Source organism: Marmota flaviventris, chromosome 6 (assembly GCF_047511675.1).
Source record: "Marmota flaviventris isolate mMarFla1 chromosome 6, mMarFla1.hap1, whole genome shotgun sequence".
Lineage (NCBI taxonomy): Eukaryota > Metazoa > Chordata > Mammalia > Rodentia > Sciuridae > Marmota > Marmota flaviventris.
Genome location: NC_092503.1, coordinates 28,005,464 through 28,027,355, shown reverse-complemented (window position 1 = coordinate 28,027,355; position 21,892 = coordinate 28,005,464). Strand labels below are relative to the sequence as shown.

Below are 21,892 nucleotides of genomic sequence, written 5' to 3'. Positions count from 1 at the left end.
AATCACCTTTCCAGAACTTCACAGTTAAAAAGGAGATGGACCCCTCACATCGAAATTACAGAAATGAAACTATCAAAACTTTCTGTACTTTTCACTTGTTTCTGATTACTGTGCTGCCATTTGCTTTCCTTTAAAGTCCTAAGCCCCCTTCTTACTAAGATGATAAAAAATCCTGAACTCAAGCTCTCTGGGAACCCACTTTTTCACAAGCTAAGTTTCTTTCATTCATTTCCATTGACTAAATGAATAAACTTTGTCTCTTCCCCTGTTAACCTGCCTTTTGTTGATTAATTTGCAAGCCACCCAACTATAGAATATTAGTTGGAAGAGGTAAAGGGGGATTTTTTTTCCTCCTCCCTAAAGAATGAATGAATAGAAAATTGATACTCATATCATACAACACTTTAAGTGATATATTTTCTCAGTGAGGTAACTGTGGGTGTTCAGTTTTAGATCTTTACAAAAATAGAAATAGGATGTTAAAGAAAAATAAACCCATTTGCTACGTGATGATTCCAAACGATTTAAATGAATTCGAAGCCAAAATCTGCTGTTTGCTAACGTTTGTGAGGCAAATCATCAGAAAAGGAAATGGTGAGGTCTTTTCATCATCCTGCAGATGTGTGAGTCAAAGGAAAAATGTCCCTTTCATCCTGCTTGTCCCCACTCCACCCCAGAAGCAGCCAACATTCTCTCCATGCTCACTGGAAGCCATGCAGAAACAGGTTCACAGGGCACACTGTTCTGATTACCTCAGGTTTGTGTCAGTCACATACAAATTTGATTTTTTTTTAAAAAATGTGAGGTACAGGGCTGGTGTTGTAGCTCAGTGGTACAGCTCTTGCCTAGCATGTGTGAGGTACTGGGTTCGATTCTCAGCACTACATATAAATAAATAAAATAAAGGTCCATCGGCAACTAAAAATATATATTTAAAAAAAAGTGAGGTACAAATGCACATGAGAAAAAGGGAAGGAGGAAGGGAGGAAGGGAAAAAGAGAGGGTGAAGTGGGTAAAGAGACAATATTAATGAATGGGTATATGTTTGGGAGAAGGTAGAAGAAGTATTTTGTATTTTGTATTAAGTACCCAAGGCCCTCAGTAATTTGCATCTTAATTTTCTTTTCATGGAAATAAAGAGAGATGAGAAGAAGATGTGTCAGTAATAGCTATGTTTTGGCGTTAAGCTTGATTATATTTATTCTTTCACTGACTGAACATTGATTAAACAACCTTCAAGCCAGTCCCCAGAACCTACACCATCCTCTGCAATCCATATCCCTTTCTTCCCAATTTGAGGCATTGAACAACTAGATTGTGTCCCTCATGGACTTCAAAACTCCTCAGTCTTCTAACTGAACTGCCTTTGTTTGGACTCCAGGCACCAAGTATGGCTATGAGATTAAAAGGGAAACAGAGCCATGGTCCTGGGTTGAGATGTCACACAGGACAGGCTATTTAATTATGATAAAGTATGTAGGGCTGGGGAGAGGAGCTGGCACAAATGCCACGAGGACACAGAAAAGTGGGAAATGGGGGTTGAAAACTGGTTTCAGGAGAAAAAGTTGGATATCAAAAATTTAAGGGTGTGGTCACCAGAAGGGGAAGAAAAGCAGCCCACAGGAGGGGCTTGTGGATTTGGGGGTCAGTCTGACAAGCTCAGAGGCAGGAAGCGGAGAGGAGTTTGACATTGCTGGGACACACCGTGGAGAGGAAAGGGTAAGTCTGAGCCAGAGAGTTAAGGACATTCTACAAAGAGCAGCAAGAAAGGCTGTAAATTTGGGAAGCCACAGGATTAAATCCACATGAGAGATCTCTCTGATGATGACTGTCAGGCCACATAAGAGATAAAGACTTGGGATTAGGGAAGTGACGAGATGCCACAAAGAGGCTGGAGGAAAAATTGGGCATGAGGAATGAGAGATAGAGGGTTCTATGGGAAATCTGGCTAAGGTTACTGGGTAGATGCCCTTGCTCTTCATGAATGCATGAAAAGCAGAGAACAATAAGGACCACAGCTAAGTGTCCAAACCCTAGAGGTCAGCTATAATTCACAGATGTCACACAGGGCAGGCTATTAACTGCTCAACAACCCAATATATATTTACTGACACTAAATTATTTGGAATATAGATTCATAATTCTTCTACAACATACAGCCTTGAGTCAAAATACAAGGCCTTGAATCAAAAGGACTGTCTCTGAATAAAAGCAGAAAAGTCCTTCTTGGAAACGTGGTTTTGATCTATCTTTGAAACAACCTTGTACAGTTTGTACTAATCTTGAAAAATATTTTAAATAGCAAAGCTGGAAAGGACCTTAAAAGTCTTGTTCAACTCTAATCTAAGGAATGAAATCATCTCAGCTCAGCAAAACTTTGTACAAATCTGATTACTTCCAATGTGAGAAGCAGAACCTAGGCTCCTGCCCTCTGCCTGGAGATCTCTAGAAGAGCCAGATGTGACCTGCTGGAGGAAGGTCAGGACCAGAGGAGGCTGAATCCACCCTGCAATTCACTACTTCAAAGAAAGAAAAGCAGGTCCTAGTTAACCTGGGCTTCTAAGAAGTTTTTCAAATGCCAGGAAACCTAAGAATTAACTTCAGATTCATCATTTATATAATCACATTAATGGTTAATGTTTTCTGAATGCTAATATCACCTTAAGTGAAGAGAGAAACAGTAAAGAGCATTTCTCTATGGTCTATCCCTTCTACTATTTTTATTTTATTATAGACTCAAAGCCTTCAAGAATAAATGCTGTGGGTATTGAAATGACTTAAGTTCCATCTCCAATTGAGGTAAGGATCAGATAATACTTATTCTGCACACAAATTTTACTCATGGTATAAAGATGATAACTAAAATAATTTTTCTTGTTTGCAGTAAAAAGAATGGGAAGTAGAGGAACTATATCATTCATAGGCTGAAGTTGGAGTTCAGTTGGAGGTAATGAAATTAAGAATCCATTTAAGTCAACTATTTAGCAAACTGATAAAATAATTTAAATAGAAAATGTTTAAATATCTAAGAAATATAATGGATAATTATCATAACTTATGCAAAAATGTAAGCTAAGTCTTAATAACTTGTAGCTATGGCTGAGAAAGGACACTGAGAGGAAGAGCCAAGGGGATTTCGCCATCCTTCTGCCCAGAGTATCACTGTAATTGTTCAGTAATGTTATACTAACAGAAGACCATGAAAGAAACAGCAGCAGTATCACCAGCTGTGACATAATGGCCAACTAAGCCCAAACACTAAACACAAGGATGCCTGGATTCTTAGTACAAGCTATAAAACCCATTGAGAATACTGTAGAAGTCATTCTGCCAGAGATTTTAATTTATTCTAATGAAATATAAGGAGAGAAGTATACGTATGTTGTCTAACATTAAAATAATAATAATATCCTTGTATATACTAAAGAAGGCAAGTTAGGAGCGTTTTGATGAATCAGAACAATATTATATCAACTGGTTATATAAAGTGAGATAAGTAATCAACTAAAACACTCTGGCTATTCCTGGAAAGAAATCTGAGCATTTCTCTCTTTATTTAATTGGTTATAGTGTTTGCTATTGGCTGAGAAGGGCCTTTTACAAAGCCCACTGATTATACTAGTAGTATGTATGTATGTATGTATAGATAGATAGATAGACAGATAGATAGATATAGATATAGATATAGATATATAGATCAGAGGATCTTGATCCTGGATCCTCTTGATAACTCTTTGAAAAGTAATCTTCCTCCCCCTTTTTATATTGCAGGAGACTGAAGTTTGGAGAAATCAGCCAAATTCATCAGAAATTCTAAGGCAATTAATACTTCAGTTCCTAGAATGGGGTTCCCAAACTGTTGATCTGATCAATTGTGCAAACAAATATTGTCTAGTATAGTTACCATAGCCTGAGTTAGCAATTGGTTATTATATTTACATTTTGCTCAATGATTAATTACACTACTGATTCAGTATTTTTACAAAAATTTAGTGTATGGGTGACATTACCAAAGTGACCTAATAAGTTTACCAATCAGCTGGTGATCTATATATAGTTTTTTCCCATTTTACTTTAACATTAAAAATGTAATTTTCAATATTGCTTGGTGCTATGGACTGACTGTGTCCTCCTAAAATTCCCATGTTGAAGTCATAATACCAAGGTGATGGTTTTAGGAGATGGGGGGTCTTTGGTGAGGTGATTAGGTCATAAGGACAGAGTTGTCATTTGTGGCCTTGTAAAAAAGACCACAGAGAGCCACCTTGTCCCCTTTACTATGAGAGAATATAGCAATAAGGCTGTGTCTATGGGAAATAGACCCTCACTTAACACTGAATCTGTTGGCACCTTGATCTTGGATTTCCTAGCCTCTAGAAGAGTGAGAAACAAATTTATTGTTTATAAGCATTTATAATAGTTTATAGTATTTTATTATAGTAGTCCAAATGGACTAAGACACCTAAATTCAGAGTGTTGTCCCAAGTCAAACACTGGGGAGGACTTGGGGGAGAATGGTGATCTAGGGTCATGGCCTGACTCTTTCGGACATTGAAGATGCTGGAGTGCTGGGGGTCAGTACTCTCCAAACCCTTCAGCATCAATTCTTGCAAAATTGGAAGGTTCTCCTTCACATAGCAGACAGGACAGTAAAAATGGACATGAACTAAAAAATAGGTACTGGCAAAGTGCTATATCTATAAGGCATAAACAAAGAATTCTGGTTGAAATGAACAACAGTTGGGGTGACTGTTCTTATCTCCTCCTTTTATTCCATTCTCTTCCATGGCTTCAGGTTCTCTATACACTAATCAGGACACAGAGGGTCCTCTCATCCAGAATCTTCACTAAGTTTTGTGTATCTGAACTGCAACTATCTCAGAGGAGAAAGGAAATGTGTGTGGGCACTGTGGCCAGGGGTACTGAGGGTACTGACACCCTCTTGGATAAGGCACAGTTACTATCGGGCAAGTAAAATCCTCAAGACTCAGTACTGCCAAGTGAGCACTTGCCAGTGTTTACTTTTTATCCCCTTTTAAACCAAAGGAATTCCAGATGTTGCTTTTAATATTAAAGGAAAATTTAAACTCTGGCTGAGTCCCTCCATGTCTTACTACCACTCTCACATCCACAAACAACCCCATCCTCTTCCTCGGTAGGGCTTTAAATAGTTTGTTTAAAAAAAGTCATATACAGAGAAACTTTGTCAAACTAGGACCCAAACCAAAGTCATTACCTCCAGGGAGTCACTTTCACAGTCTCCTTCCTCTGCGCCTCTCCCCTTCTCGTCGGTAATGGTGTTCACCATTTCAAAAAACCTGCAAAGAAAGTTGGCGTCTTTAACACATATAATAATAAACACACCTGCTCCTTCATGTATGAGAGGGCAACAGCCTGCAAAAACCATCCTTCAGTCGAAAATGCATTTAATGTACCTAACCTGCCAAAAATGCTCGCTTAGCCCAGCCTACCTTCAGTGTGCTCAGGACACTTAACATTAGCCAACAGTCAGGCATCACCTAAGGCAAAGCCTATTTTATAACAGTATTTAATATCTCACATAATTTATAGAATAACTGTATCCAAAAAATTCTAGCAACACTGTGCACAGCACAGCACCATTTGGTCACCCTGGAGACTGGGACTGACTAGGAGCTGGGGCTCATGGCTGCTGCCCAGAATCGCAAGACCACCATATGGCACATTGCTGGCCCAGGAAAGGGTCGAAATTCAAAGTATGGTTTCTCTGGATGTGTATACTCCCTTATAATCACAAAAAGTTCAAAATTTTAAGTCAAAATGGTGTATAAATATATGTCCCAAAGTGACTTTGGAGCCAAAATTTAGAACTAAGAGAGTCTCTATAAATTAAGTAAAATTTTTTTTAAAAATCAGAATTTTTCTAAAAGAAAACATGTTGATAGGATTTTCTAGAAATGTCTGCCTGAATGCCTCAACTTCAAACAATAGTAATGGAGTATATAATAGAACAACAACGAGGCGAGACAGGTTCATAGAAATGACAAGAATGAGAACTTGGATATCAGAATGAGATTATTAGTGTCTCTACAATCTCAGAAAGACACATGCACCTCTCGAGTCTTTAATTATAAAACAGTAAATATACAAGTACCTATTTCATAGGCTGCTGTGAAGATGATCTTGGGTAATACTTGTAAAGTGTTTAGCATAGTTAACTCATAAAAATATTAGCTAGTGTCTATAATCCCAGTGGCTTGGGACGCTGAGGCAGGAGTATCACAAGTTCAAAGCCAACCTGAGCAACTTAGCAAGCCCTAATCGACTTAGCAAGACCCTGTCTCAAAACAAAAAATAAATAGAGCTGCGGATGTGACTCAGTGGTTATGTCCCTGGGTTCAATCCATGGTACCAAAAAAAAAAAAATTAACTAGTGTTATTTTAGCTGCTGCTAATATTATTGTTTGAAAACCCCCATTTTCTGAATATTCCAGAAGATCTAGTATCTCTAAATTTGGAAGTGTCTACTTGGCTACTGTAATATTTGATCACAGGTAGTAAATCTTCTGCTTGAACAGGGTCTCATAAATACAGTCTGTGAAATACTGATGTGAACTAGGAAAAACTGGCATATATATATATATATATATATATATATATATATATATATATATATAAACCATCTCTCTTTTGATAGACGACCAACATTTAAAAATATGTTTTTTGTAGTTGTAGATGGATAGCATGCCTTTGTTTATTTTTATGTGTTACTGAGGACCGAACTCAGTACCTCACACATGCTAAGCAAGCACTCTGCCACTGAACTACAGCCCCAGTCCCCCAACATTTTTCTTTCAGAATTCTTGTAAAGTTTTATTTCTAGAGATTATTTTAAAGCCAAGCAATATAACCAGAGAGAGAAACAAATTTGCCTACTGTCCCCTGAGTCTAGTCCATTCACAATGGATGCCAATGCTTCACACACATAAAGTTAGGGGAGCACCACACACACTCAAGGGCTATGACCTCTCAGAGAAGTCATGCCAGGATAGGCCAAGAACAGAGCAGAGTATAGTGTGACAAGAAATTGGCCTAACACAACTCAGAACCTATTTCTTTATTTTATCCATCCATTAATTCATCCATCTATTCAAATATTCACTGAGTATCTACTTTGATCAAGAATTGTTGTGGCCACTAAGAATATGCCAATGAACAAAATCTATACTGGAGTTTGAAGCCTGTTTATGGAGTTCACATATGGTGCCTACTTCCTCACTTTTCCTTTTCCTCTAACATGTTTCTTGGCCAATGATAAGAAAAAAATCCCCAAACTGACGGGTACAACAGTATGCTCTGATGAAGATTAAATATCAAGATGAGTTAGACACAAAAGCAAGTTCAACCAAGAAGAACAAGAAAGTGAACAAACTTTAAAAAAAATATATGGCTTTAAAGATTAATTTTAAGTTCTGAGGTAAAAACATGCATGAAACATTAATGCAACATTTTCAATATGAGCATCTCTAAGCAGATTATAAGAAAGTGAGGTGGGAGTCCGGTATAAATTTTAGAAGCTTGTATTTTAGAGTCACATGTGCCTGGTTCAAATATCCAATTTTATACTTTTTGGTTATATGATTTTAGGCTAAACTCTCCATGATCCTATTTACTTTAATCTTCTCAATGAAAATATTAACTCTATTAGATTAATAGAGTTTGAAGACTAAAATAGATATTAGGCCTGGGATAAGCACTCCAGAAATCTTAGCTATTATTATCATAGAAACCAATCAATAGCCTTGAGAATTTATGTGTAAGTAGAAAATAAGACCACACATGAGCTAGGAATTCTTATTCCCAAGTCTATTTGCCACACATTTTGCAATAATGATGATAAAAATCTCGTCAAGAATTGTAGCCTAAGCAACCTTTTTTTTTTTTTTGGCGCAAAGACAAAACAAATAACTGTATACTGTAGCTAGCATATCAGTCATTTAAAATGCAGTCAAATAGCAATTGTTTTAATAAGAATCCCCAATAAAATAGAAGTCCAAACTGGCTTCACTTACACTTTGGCTACTAAGTTGTTACTCACTTCTCTATTTCCTCACAGTCAGTCACTGTGTTCTAAAGGAACATGAAGTATTTAACTAGTCCAAGAGAAACGTACCAAAGCAGATTAACAAGAACATACAAGGCAGTTCATGGCTTTTTGGATTATCTTTTTTATTGGTATAGATCAAATCATTGGCTCTTATCCCAAGCTATGCCCCCATCAGAAAACCCATTATAATTACTCTGGGGTTGGGCCAGGTACTTTTTCAATGCTCACCAGGTGATTCTAATATGAGCTAGGGTTAAAAACCACATGCCAATGAACAACAGTGAGATTATTCAACAGACAACAGGGAGATTATTCAAAATAATGTAAGAACAAAAATCTTGGTAATTACATGTAATAAGTGAGCACTTTAAAAATAAGACACAGTATTTAACAATTAACCAGTAAGTCTTGGGCAGTGTTTTATCTGTGGAGGGAGACCAGTAGAGAAAGGAGACCAGAGAGGGAAAGGGGAGGTACTAGTGAATGAATTTGAACAAATTATATTATGTGCATGTATAGATGTGTCACAATGAATCCCAGAATTATGTTTATTATAATATAACAATAAATTTTTAATTTTTTTTTTAATCTATGGGAAAACAAATTACATCTAAGAAAAAGCTGAATTTATTAAAGAGAAAATATTAAATTTTTCTAACTGCATACCATACCATATAATTATAAAATATTAGCCCAAATAAAGTATTTATATAACTATACAGCCATGAATTCTCTACAGGGGCTACATGTTCAATCGTGACTTAAAATAATGATCAAGTTTAAACAGTCTTTTTTTACACATAATGATAAATACGTACTTTTTACAATGAAGTTCTGTACAGAAATAGATTTGGAAATCGTCAGAATTGTGAAGCACATAAAGAAAACAGCATCGTTCTTCAAATTTAGAAATACTGAAACAACAACAGAATAGCATTATTCAGGGAATCAGTAATACTTTCATGGAACTGTAATGAAAACTAAATACTTTTTATATCCAATCCCAATTATGACAACAATGTTGTTTATAACCAAAAGTCATAAATAGCATCTTACAAAGTGATATTCACCGTACCATAACACAAAAACTATTTCCTATTCTGAGAATTGTCCTCTGACTCATCTCTGCTGCTCTGGGGGATGATAAGCCTACATAAACTACATGTCCCTTCCATTTAGCATGCCAAGGTGGCCTGTTCAATGTAGCAATAATCTGTGTGCTGGGGGGAAACGTACAAATACCAACTGATTGGCTGACCTTGGTGACTCTGTAGAACAATGAAATGAGAATAAGAAGTGCCTAAGAAGGCACTTTGTGGAGGCAACAAATCACCTTCTTAGCTTCAGAGATTCTAGAGAAGTGAAGAAATGCAGAATAGCACTTGTTTTGAACTTCTGTTTTATGCCAGGAGCTGGCAAACGTTTTCTGTAATGGGCAGATAGTTATCTTATGTTTTGTGAGCCAGACTCTCAATTCTACTATTGGAGCATGGAAGCAGATTTTGAAAACGAATGATTGAGGTTGTGTTCCAATAAAACTTTATAAGAACAAGCAGTGGGCCGTATTTGATCCTAATGTTATGACTTTGCTTTGCTATTTCTTCAATTTGGAATGCACATCTTTTTTTTTTTCTTTAAAGTAAAATTCTAATCATCATTTAAGATCCTATTGAGATCTTACCCCTTCTCCTTGCCCTACTTCTACCCTATACAGAAGGGTTTGCACTTCTGATCTAAGGGTGCTTCTATCATTGATCATCACATGCCATATTGCCAATAGTTGTGAAGTGTCTGCTCCCCTCCCTGCTAGACTGTGAGCTCAAGAGAGGAGCTCATGCCTCAGGCATTTTTTGTGTCCTCTGCAGACTAGGACTCAACATTTGGCACATAGCTAGTTTTCAATGCTCATTGACTTGATCTGGGCAAGTTCTGGGGTGACGCAAGATAAACTGCTAACCTAGTTGGACTTTGTTCCATAGTTTGTCATCTCTTCTTTATAGAGAAGGAAGCCAGGAAAAGTTAGTTCTCTCTGAAGCCACACACAGACTAGAATTCAAGTGTCCCAGCGTATAAGCCAGCAACAGCAGATGGAGGCATGCTATGCACATATTATAAATCATAATCATAAAGCTGCCATACCTAATTACAAAAATTAATTAATTGGAAAACAGATCTGATAAAGTGGAATTTACATCTACTATACCAGATGGATTGTTTAAAAATACAGCAATAAATAATGAGTACCTTGCTAATGACTAGGTTTTAAATTAAATATTAAGAAAGGAAAGCTTAATTTGAGAAGGAATTGATTGGAAAGACATATAATGAATCAGTCCATAATCTTGCTTGTTTCTGTTCAGTTCATTCATGAGGTAACAGGTAATTCTACCAGGCAAACTGAAATTATTGGTGACTCAGACAGCTCTACCAGTTCATGCTCTAACAAAGCCGATTTCTATTGTTCCAAAAGCAACAGGATGTTGCATAACTGGCCTGCAGAAATCTGTTGCCTTCCATTTCTATTACGTGGGGATAAATAGTAATAAATACAATTAAATTTGTTTTGGAATTTTTAAGAATTGGTTTAGTATGAGCATCTGTCTAACAAATATTTAGACATGTAATCTGTGACTCTTGATTTGAAAAAATAATCCTATTTCTAATTCCCAAGAAATGATATTTTCTGAGCCACTGGCATTATAACAGCCATATTGTGCAGCTATGTTAGAACCGAAGTTTGTCACTCTAACACTGCCTCAACAGTGACCTTAGGAAGAGTTTTAAAAAGTGGATTCCCTATAATCTCATGTTACCTACAGGACACAAGCTGGTAGATGCACTGTGTGGATCTATGTGGGGGCAGGATAGGGGTAGGTCACCAAAAGGACAGAAAACCATCCTATAACATAAGCCCAAAACTCAATCAGCTCAAGAGGACCTCCACATAGCTCCCTTTTATCTACAACTTGATTCTGGTCCACAGTTCACATTTACCCTAAAGTCACCATATTTTAAGCAGGCAACAAACTCAAGAGTCAATTCCAAAAACAGTGAACATCTTGTTGAAAATCCTCTCACAATGGAAACAGTGAGATTCAAGAAGGTTGGGCATTTCCATCAATAGAAAGGATTCCTGAAATGCTTCGGACTTTAAACTCATAATAAAAGTCCTAGTCAGGCTATAAATAGTCCAGAAAAATATCTTTTAAGTAAATAAAATGTACCAAGGAAACTTACCTCACTCCTCTGACAGAGGATGCACTAAAATTCCACTCATGTATACCTTTCTAGAACATAGGAAAACAACAACAAAAAATACTGAGTCATCCAAATTGAACATAACATAATGAAAATAATTTTGTTTTATTATTTTTAACAATACACAGAGTCATTTTTCCTGGTGCTCAATTCTTCATGAACAAATTATCATATGGAAGTTGCAATTCATTCTTAAGTCACAAGGGTGAGGTTTACTTAATAACTCCTGTACATCAATAAAATCGCTTCCAAAAGAGCCTGGGAGAATTATTCTCATTAAATTCTAAAGCCTGATTTTTAATGTATTGTTGTACATTAATTTTTCAAGTAAAAAACCAAGGGATCAGGTAATTCAATGATTATAGTTCAGCAATATTTCTTTTCTGAAAAAAAAAACCACATTAATTTGAATAAAATAACTGCAAGGTTTTAAAAATAATTACTTCTAAATTATCTTTAAGTAAAATTTCTAACTAAACCAATGGGTCTATTGCTTCAGATATCAGTAGAGCAATGTGTGCACATGGACATAATGTCATTATAACTATGCTATGTTATTACCAAATTTATGCAAAATTCAACACATTAATAAAGTTTGAACATAAAAACTTTAATATCATGATAGATATGGGTGATTCATTAAGTCCAGACTTAAAAAAAAGTGAGAATTTATTTCTTGAGTTTACTACTAAAACTAAGTTACAATTATTATCAAATTCATGTATCCTTAAATTAAATAAATTCCATGATGAATCATATTGTCTATAAAAACTGTCCAACAACAAAATGAATTGATACCATAAATATTTTGATAGCAATAAAACAGCTGATATGGGCCTATATTTAGCAAGTATTTATATGATAAGAAATTCACACTGAAATTCAACTATGGAAATGTTAAACAATCAGGAAAACAAGCTCCTACCCACACACTGCCTGGAGGTTGAGATCTTGGCTGGGCTTGTGAAATGGGTTAAAGTCTTGTGGATCTGAGGTGGCCCAGAACTCTCTTTGGCCAAAGCAACTCAAAAAAGTCACAATCTATCCACAGACCCTAGCTCTTTGCTATGGCTATTGGAACTTAAAAAGTAAAAAACAAAACAAACAGCTTCTCTCAAGCCTGATACAGATTTACTAGTTTCAATGCACATCAGACAAGTAAAAGGGATGAGACCTGAATTAGCTTAGAGCAGATTTCATTGTCCATGAAGTCCAGGAAGGAAAGACTCTACAGAAGAGTGCTCACAGAATGTGGCTCTCTTAACCAGAGTGCACAGGGTGGCAAACTAAAATAGCAGCCTTGCAGCCTGACTGGTAATTCGGAAAGTTGCTTCTAAATCCTGCTGGCCTCAGGTGAACTTATAAATCTCCGTGTGCTCCAGGAACTGTAGCTGTAACCCGTACACTACTTGCATACAATGCAGCTTTATCCTCAGAGCCTACAACTGAGCTGCTTTCCAAGGCCACGTTCAGGATAAGGAGGTGGGAAATAAGGGCAGAGCTGGATGGGCAGTGCGCAAAATAGCCACCAAACACAGGAACCAGCAAACACTGACCGACAGCACCAGTAATTCAATCTCCTGTCAGCCCTGCCCTGAAGAGCAACCAAAAGAGATTTCCCAGGTTGACTGGGTTGGTTCTGTAGGAAAGGAGAACATTTCCAGATACTAGGTTCCTGAAAGACAGCCTATGCTTCTAGAAAACTGTTCCATTTCAGTGGTATCAAGCCCAGCGCCCAACCTAGAATGATTAATACAAGGCCTCCCTTCCCATCTACCCTGCTAGAGGGATTCACCACACAGAGGCACTGGTGAGCTACAAAGCCAACCCGTGAGACCTCTCTGAGAATCTGGGTTTAAAAATGCAGGGCCAGAGGCAGAACAATAATTAGCCCCTGCAAGCCCCAACAAGGCACCATTTTCTAGGAAATGTTCAGCCTCAGATCCCATGCCCCAGTTAGATTAATACTGAGTTAGGGTGACAGAAATCACACAGTGGCAGACACAGTGGTTCCCTAGGCAATGGCCATTCCCTCCTTCTCCTCTGCTAACAAAAAAAGAACTTTGTTCAGGTGGTATGGTGCAGAGGAATAGACTACATGGACCATGGTGAGCCCATTTCCCTTGCTGGTGACTGATACAAATTTTGGCATGAAGAAGAGCCAGCCCATTCTCACTAGGACTCTGTCTGTGAGGCACTGCTTGAGTGAGAGGACAGACAAGAGTACAGAAATCAACTCAGAATTCTGACACTTACATCCCCTTCAGAATGACCCCATCTTGGAATTTCCTGTAATATAAAACAGCATTTCCTTATTATTTAAGCTGTTTTAGTTGCGAGTTTTGTAGTTGTGAGCATGCCTACAATTATCGTAACATGGAAGCTCCCTTCACACATTTCCTGAGTGGCCACTGGCTAAACCTGGGAGGTAGGAGGGTCAACATTATTCCTCTCCTGGGCCCCTGCTACCTGCTACCTGTGCTCAAGAAGCCACAGAACAGGCCAAGATAGTCCAATCCTAAAAGGAGGGAATTCTAGATAACCATCATATAAAGTATCTTGCAAATAACTTGTCATTCTTCAATCTAGGTTTTTCTTTCATAGTACCCAGGGTAGACATTCCTCAAGTACTGAGAAGAAAGCACCTATGGGAGAACTGGTAAAATAATTGCATTCAATTAATTTTGCCCTTGAATGTACAAGGGACTTCTAAGACTTCCTGGAAACTGGTATACAACATGCTTAGAGTTTTGAAAAAAATTTCATTTTAAAGTATGTGCTAATTCATGGAACTGTTCATTCCCCATTTTAGAGTGAAAATATTGAGATAAGGTATAAAGAAATAAATATGATAAATAAAAATCAACATTCTTGTTTTGCTTTTAGAAAAAAAAATTTAAGACATTCTATATCAAAAACAATCCATTTCCTGTTTAGTATAAGATCTATTAAGCTGGTAGCTTATCTGTTATTTAATTACAGTTTTATATTTGTTTTAAATTAACATAGTAATAAAGTTTTCTTACTTTTATTTCTTATCTTCCTTCCAATTTTACCACTTCTACATAAAAACAAATTAGAGAAAAATGACAGTAGTAATGAATACATCATGGATAGACCAAGGGTTTGTAAAGAAATCAACATAAAATCCAAATGAAAAGTGATTCACAAAAACTTAAATTTATGAACAAGGAGAATTTTTAGAACTGAAGGTTATAGGGAATAGAAATAATGGAACTATGTTTCTTCTTGATCAAAAATGGCGAAAACAGATAATCGCTTCAGCAGCACGTAGACTAAAATTGAAATGATAGTTTTCTCTCATATGCAGAAGATAAAGTAATATAAGGAGGGGGAAAGGTGGGGAGCCCATGGAAACAGAAGAGAGATGATCAGTGGAGTAGAGAAAGGAGATTGAGGGAGAGGGAGCAGGGATGGGGAAGGAGGGAAACTGCAGAATGAAATTAACTTTATGTTGTGAACGTAACACAGTGAATTCTACTTTTTTATATACATATTTATAAAGCACCAATTAAAAAAAAACAAATATTGAACCTTATCTCAGGAAGCCATGCCTCACTTTCTTCCTCCTCACTGAACTTCCTAGACCAAGAGCTCATAGTCTTCCCTAGAAACCAGAACAGTTGCAAGGTCCACAGAACTCAAAAATAGAAGACTAGCAGAGTACAGAAAGGGGCTGGGGGAGGGAAAAAGAAAGTACTAGGGACTAAAGTGGAGCCAATTTTATTCCATGCATGTATGATTATGTCAAAATGAAGCCCACTGATATGTATAACTATAATATACTAATAAAAAAATTTTTTAAATGGTGAAAATGGAAACTGGACAATTCACAGCCTAAATCTATAGCCCTTCTTAATATACTGGTTTTTATCCTAATCCGTTTATTTATTAACGCCTTAAAAATTCATCTCTATAACTGTTGCAAAGCGTAAGAGAATCAACATAAGGCTCACTTTAATGAACCGAGAACCTCCAGGAAGGACAGAGTAACAACTCGCTGGAAATAGTATTCACTTTCCAAAAATCTCTGGCTTAATTTCTAGCTTTTTTTTCCCCCTGTCTTCCAAATTTTTCTGGCTGTCCACTCATTCTCTGGGCCTTGCTAATCACCAATTCCTTTAGCCCCATTCCATTTCCCAGTGTCCTTGGATAACCTTGCTCTTGAATAACCAATCAAGCAAGATTTTGACAATCTCTCCCAGTTATTCTCATCCAAGTGTCAGGTCTCATAACTAGCCTTAGTTTTTGTAGTTTTCAACTGGGTGATTACTAAACCTGAGCATGTCAGAACATGTCTACACACATTTCAAAACAATGTAAATAAAACATCATACTTGAAAGCTATATGAATAACATGCATATATAGATACATTGATTATTCTTGATTTCATCTCTGGATGATTCTACCTAGAATCATGCCCTTGGTTCCAATTAAACAAGTCCAACATGAAATTCGTAATGATTCCTCTACCACTCAGGTTTTTCTTCTAAACCCCCTGCCAGTTTTATCAGTGAGATTGAAATCTGAGTTAACTTCATACTTTTTCCTCTTTAATTCCTCTTCTTCAATGAGTGATTAAGTCATACGCTTTTCTTTCCAAATGACCTGTCTGTCCCTCTGTGGCCACAATCACATCATTCCAGTCCAAGTGTTCTACCTGCCTTGTTTCTAGCTAGTTCTTCTAACAGTCTTCCTGTAATCCTCTAAAGGACAAGATTTCTGAACTCTATTGTGAAGTTCCAATAAATCTTCCAGCTATAAGAGCAACCATTATAGAGCATTTGTACCATGCCATTTAGCCCTGTGCTCATGATTTGCAATAATGATCTCACCTCATCTTCACAGCAATCCAATGAGGTACTGTTATTCTCCTTTTAATATACAAGAAGTACACCGTGAGGAGTTTAAATGGACTGCCCAGGTCCCAGAGCAAGCAAGGGATGGCACCAGGCTTCACACCTGTGTTCTTAACTCCTATCCCATTCTGACTTCATGCCAGCTCTCAGAAGCTTCATGGTGCGGTTTTCTACCTGCATGTGTCTACATTCTTAGCTCACATAGCACTGCATTGTTTTCTATCGTCCTGCCTACCCACTCGATTCTCCAGCACCCTTGACACCTTCCTCTTGTGGCCAGGCGGGCTCCTTCCATCCTGGAAGATCCCATGCTCGCTTTCAGCAGGGTGCCTTTGTTGGGATTCTTCCTTCTTCTAAACTGGAATGTCTTCCCTCACCCCTTTACCTTTTCACCAGTCCACGGTCAAGTCCAGGTTCCTTTATGAAGCCTTGTCTCAGGAGGCCATGCCTCACTCTTCTTCCTCCTCACTGAACTTCCTAGGCCAAGAACATACCACCTTTCCCCAAAACCAGAACGGTTACAAGGTCCACAGAACTCAAAAAATGCTTGCAGACACGAGGCCCTAATGTTACCAGGATCTCAACAGTGCTTCCTCGGGCGTAACACGATGCTTCAGGTGGGGTCTCTTTACCTCATATATTAGGAACATAATTTGTTGGGCCAATTGCTTCTTTGAAAGGCTTTCCCCTGTCACTTCACCAAGAAAATGTGAATTGTAGTGGGAAGTAATCTCTTACCTAAAAGTCTTTTATCAATGAAGTTGTCTGCTATGAGTAAGTACTGTAAGTGATTTTTTTTTTTTTTTTTTGCAATTTTGTTGTTGTTGTTGGTTTGTTTCTGATACTGGGGATTGAAGCCAGGGGTGCTTTGCCACTGAGCTACAGCCAGAGCTCCTTTAAATTTTTATTTTGACACAGGTTCTCTCACTAAATTGCTTAGAGCCTCATTAACTTGCTGAGGCTGGACTCAAACCTGCAATCCTTCTGCCTCAATCTCCCATGTCACTGGGATTACAGGCATGCATCTCTATGCTGGCTTCAAGTGTTTATCTATGTCACTGGCACTCTTAATGATGAAACTGAAATTTCCAACACTGCTTTTGGTGGCAATATTGAAATCTGTGATATGGGGCTTATTGGGTGAAGATCCTTAGTTACCTCAATCTATTAATGGAGTGTCTCTAAAATTTTGGTAGAACTGGTGCAGAATAGTCTTGTGGAAGTGCTAGAGAGAACAATCTTCTAATACTGGATCTGAAAAAGACCACGGTGCTGAAATATGCCACAGTGTATTTCTCAATGCTACTTCACAGGTTTGGTGTTGAAAATGGATGGTATTCTCCTTGGTCATGTTATTACAAAACTTAACATGACCAACTTTATCCAAACATGACAACTTAAAATACAAATAAAAATGCTTTCTGGGTGCTGTTCAGTATCTGTCTGTTCATTTTAAACACAAAACATCACTTTTTCTAAAAACTATAGCTCTGTGACAGGTGACTTCTTGCTGCTCCGATAGAGGTCACAAGCCTGGCCCTCACTGACATCTGGGAAGGGTCTGCCTCAATTGAGATGGACAACTCAGAGCATACGACATTCTTCTTGATAGATTATAGATAAGCTGTGTTAACTTTCCTGTTCATTGTCCTGAGGTGGTGGCTTCTACATGTGAGTCTAAGACTTTCTTCAGTAGGTTGTGACATGAAGACCAGGAATTTGCATCATCAATCAGATCTATAGATGACTCAAACGCTGACATTTCAGGGAACCACACTTTGAAAAACACCGTCCCTTGGAGCCAGCTTAGTCAGAATTACAATTGAGTAATTTAATATGCCTGCATCCCCTATTAAAGTTGATCTCAACCATGGCTGCAAATCAGAATCACACAGAGATTTTCAGAAAAAGGTTATGTGCCCAAGTTTCACTCTTAAGTATAAAAAATTCCAATACAGTAGACCTCATTCATGATGGCTAGGGTTTGTGCACTGCTTGGTTTGTGCCTGAATGGAGCAAGAACAACCTCTCAAATATTATTCCCATGGTGTAACTTGTAGGTTTCAAAAAAGAGGGTTTAGTCCTAACACGTACAAAGCAGTTATTTTATCACTGTGGTTGTTACTACTGTTCAAATATATCAGGTATGTTTTTGAGAGAGAGAGAGAGAGAGAGAGAGAGAGAATTTCAATATTTATTTTTTAGTTGTTTTTTTTTCCCCCCGGCGGACACAACATCTTTGTATGTGGTGCTGAGGATCGAACCCGGGCCGCACACATGCCAGGCGAGCGCGTTACCGCTTGAGCCACATCCCCAGCCCCTATCAGGTATTTTTTTTATAATGAGATGCACTCTTACCTACATGATTTGTTTGATCTTCACAAAAATCTTTTGAGGTGATGATGATGATGATGATCATCATCATCCCATTCTATAGATGAGGACACTGAAGCTTGGGGAAGCCATGGTACCCAAGGGCAGTGACAGAATCTAAATCCAGGTCTAATGACTCAAAAACCATATTTAAAAAAAAAATTGTAACCTCATACTCCCAAACAGACCTCCTGCTTCCACATCCTGCTTTATTTTTCCCTTATCACCATTAATCACACCTCTTTGTTTTACTGATTGAATTACTGCTGCCTTGAGTGGACAGAAAGTATCATGAGGGCAGGAATTTTACTTATTTTGTACACAAATGATTCCCTATCATTTAATGTAGGTAGTACCTGGTAGTACCTGGCACAGAATAAGTGCTCAATAAACACCTGCTGAGTGATTATGTGCAAGAACATAGTTTCAAGAAAATTATAAGGTATTTTGGAAAGCAATTACCACAGAGTACTATTAAAAATGAACTACTTTTCCCCAAGACTTCTCTCATATCTGTGGTTTATCTTGTGTACTGGTTAGGTCCTGAAAAGATTCTATTAAAAAAAAAGTAGGATGATTTGTACATGCATCATATTTGATGAAATCAAGTAGCAGAAAGGGTTATCCATATTATTACTAAGAGCAGAAATGAGAGTGCGTAAGGTCCTTCTGATAACAAGTGAACACAGTCCATTTCATTCTGTGCACACACACTGAGGCAGTGGCTAACCGGAGACTTGGCAGTTACTTAGATAACCAAACAGCTAGATGTAATGATAACTCTAATGTACCAGTGTAAGAACGAAAGTGGCATGATTCTGAAAGATTTCCAAGAATTAAGAGATGTACCATTTACAACATATATTTTAAGTATTAGTTCTTTGATACATAATTTACAGCATGAATTTAAAAACCAGAGAAACAGTCCAGTTTTGAGTACACTCCAAATGGTTATGCCATCTACAATAAAAATCCAAATAGTTCAATTATTTTTTATTAGCTGAGCAAAATTCATAACCCAAATGTAACAAACTATATTATACAGAATATATTTATGGCAAGATAAATAGAGGCATGCTGTTTCTTCTTAACACAGACAATTGCTGGAATAGGTAAATACTAGAAGGAAGTAAAGTCTTTCATGACTAATGCTCTTATCTTAATAATTGCATAATTTACCTTGTCATCAGGAAGCACGTGCCAAATAGATATTGTCTTTTGCTCCACTTCATTGTTGATAGATAAGTACGAAGGCTGATAGATTTTGGTTGGTTCTAATATTAATACCTCGGGAAGATAAAGGAAAGAAACTCACATCAGTGACTGAAGATTTAAACCTCTGGGAGCTGCTACAACCACCCAGCACCAGCGTGGGAGATGATAGGCTGAGGCTGTGGATCCCGGCTGGAGAAACCCATTTAACTTCTGATGAGTCCTATGACTCCTCTCAGCATTGAATGATATTATACAATTATCATAAGGTCAACAATATATCACCTCTTACTGCTAATGAACTTGGAAATGAAATTTTAAAATCCAAACATTAGTCCAAACTACTAATGATATATATATTTAAAAGCTTATACTTGGTCGTGCAATACATAAGCTAGTTCTATAAATACAAATGTGTCAAAGAAAGGCAGAAACATGGTAAAGCAATTCTGTGCACAGAAAAATTCCATACATAGAATGTCCCATACTTATTTTAGGTTTTCTGCTGTCACGTTTTATCATAAAGAGGTAGTAGTATGGTTTTCATGTCCACGTAAAAGGATCCAGGAATAATTTTGGTTATTGTTGAAAGTTTTATATATAAACCCCAAAAACAGACATAACTGCCTAAAGTAATAAAAATGTGTTTGCACTGACTTCAAGATAAAACTGGCATCTCCAATAATGATATATTTAGCCTTGTAAGAGAAAAAGACAAAATTTGCTCCTGTTTTGGAGATTTACAAAGGGTATGTGATAAGTTGAGAATCTGTATCAAAGGTCTGCATGAAGTTATTACATTATTACTAATTTCTCACACCAGAAAAGAACATTAAAATACCATACATGCCCTGGCTTCAGAGCTACTATAATAATTCTTACCTATTCACACAGAAGCTTTAAAGACCCACATTTTTAATACAGACTTCAGTAAGAGTATTTTTTTTTTAAAGAAAAGCCAGTACTTCACTATAGAAAGACTGTGATTAGCTCTTTGTATTCCACTGCTTAAAACACAAGAAAATTACTTTTAGAACGACTCTTGAATCAAGCAACTTTACCAAATAAAAGTGAAAGAGAAAGCTTATCTAGGGCTTCATCATAAAAAATTACAGACTCACGATACATTAAAACATAAAATGCAGCCTGGGCAAGAAAGCACAAAATCTGGGTCAGAAAACTGGTCCTCGGACACATAGCGTGAACCCAATGTACTCATTTTACTCTAAATTTATCACTCCCATACATTTAGGTAAGTTAATGTACAAAGAAGTAGAGAAAGGGCCCTAGAATAAAACCAAAATTTTCTTTACTCTTTGAGCATAAAAAATTTTCAGAGCTCAAATTCTTGGTCAGGCTGTCGCTGTGAAAACAAGACAGGCCATACCACAAATAAACCCACACTGAGCGCCCACGGCAGGACAAACTGACTCAGGAACACACTCACTCACTAGGTGAGTCAAGGCCCTAATTTGAATCAAGTGAGTTAAGGGAGGAGCCATCGATTAATACTGAAAATCAATTTTCAATCTAAACACTGCAGAAATGGTGTTTTCACATCTGAGGATCCAAGAGTTTATTAAATTACAACAAATAGTAGAGAATAAAAAAATGGATTTCCCGAAACATGATCCAAGTCTCCTTCCTGTCAAATCAGAATAGATCTTACTTCCTAATCTGTGAGCACACTATTTAGCCACAGAAAAGCACAGTCCCAGATTGACTCCTTTCTGGTTAAATTATGTCTTTATTGTCACCTCAAATATTCCTAATAGATAAACTCTGAACTATGTGTTCCTAACTTGGGACAGGGAATAAAAGCATGGCTACATTTATCACTGTCTAACGCTGGTTGAGCCCTTGATCTGCCCTTGAAATGACAAAGTATAAGGAATGTGTAGCATATATTACAGAGGTCACATAAAGTCTGAGGAAAGATAAGGAAAAAGAGGCCACTTGACAAAGCCATAGAGCTAGATACAACTTGCTTACAGCATACATAATACTCTTGTTTTCGGTTTGTTGTCTCCTATATGGGTCAACATTATAATTAACTGCTAACTTCACATGCATCTCTGCAGC

At 37.3% G+C, this 21,892-nt stretch overlaps 1 protein-coding gene across 4 annotated transcripts in view; it reads right to left on the bottom strand.

Annotated features, from left to right (window-relative positions):
• The window catches only part of Map3k5 (mitogen-activated protein kinase kinase kinase 5), a 212,452-nt gene that overhangs the window by 69,518 nt on the left and 121,042 nt on the right, over positions 1–21,892 (bottom strand). For all 4 annotated transcript variants that reach the window (XM_071612996.1, XM_027938433.2, XM_071612994.1 and 1 more), the window contains exons 11-14: positions 19,778–19,885; positions 11,324–11,373; positions 8,905–9,000; positions 5,237–5,318 (exon numbers count right to left, since the gene is read on the bottom strand). In XM_071612996.1, the coding sequence (XP_071469097.1) occupies positions 5,237–5,318; positions 8,905–9,000; positions 11,324–11,373; positions 19,778–19,885 (336 nt within the window). The remainder of the gene's footprint in view (positions 1–5,236; positions 5,319–8,904; positions 9,001–11,323; positions 11,374–19,777; positions 19,886–21,892) is intronic.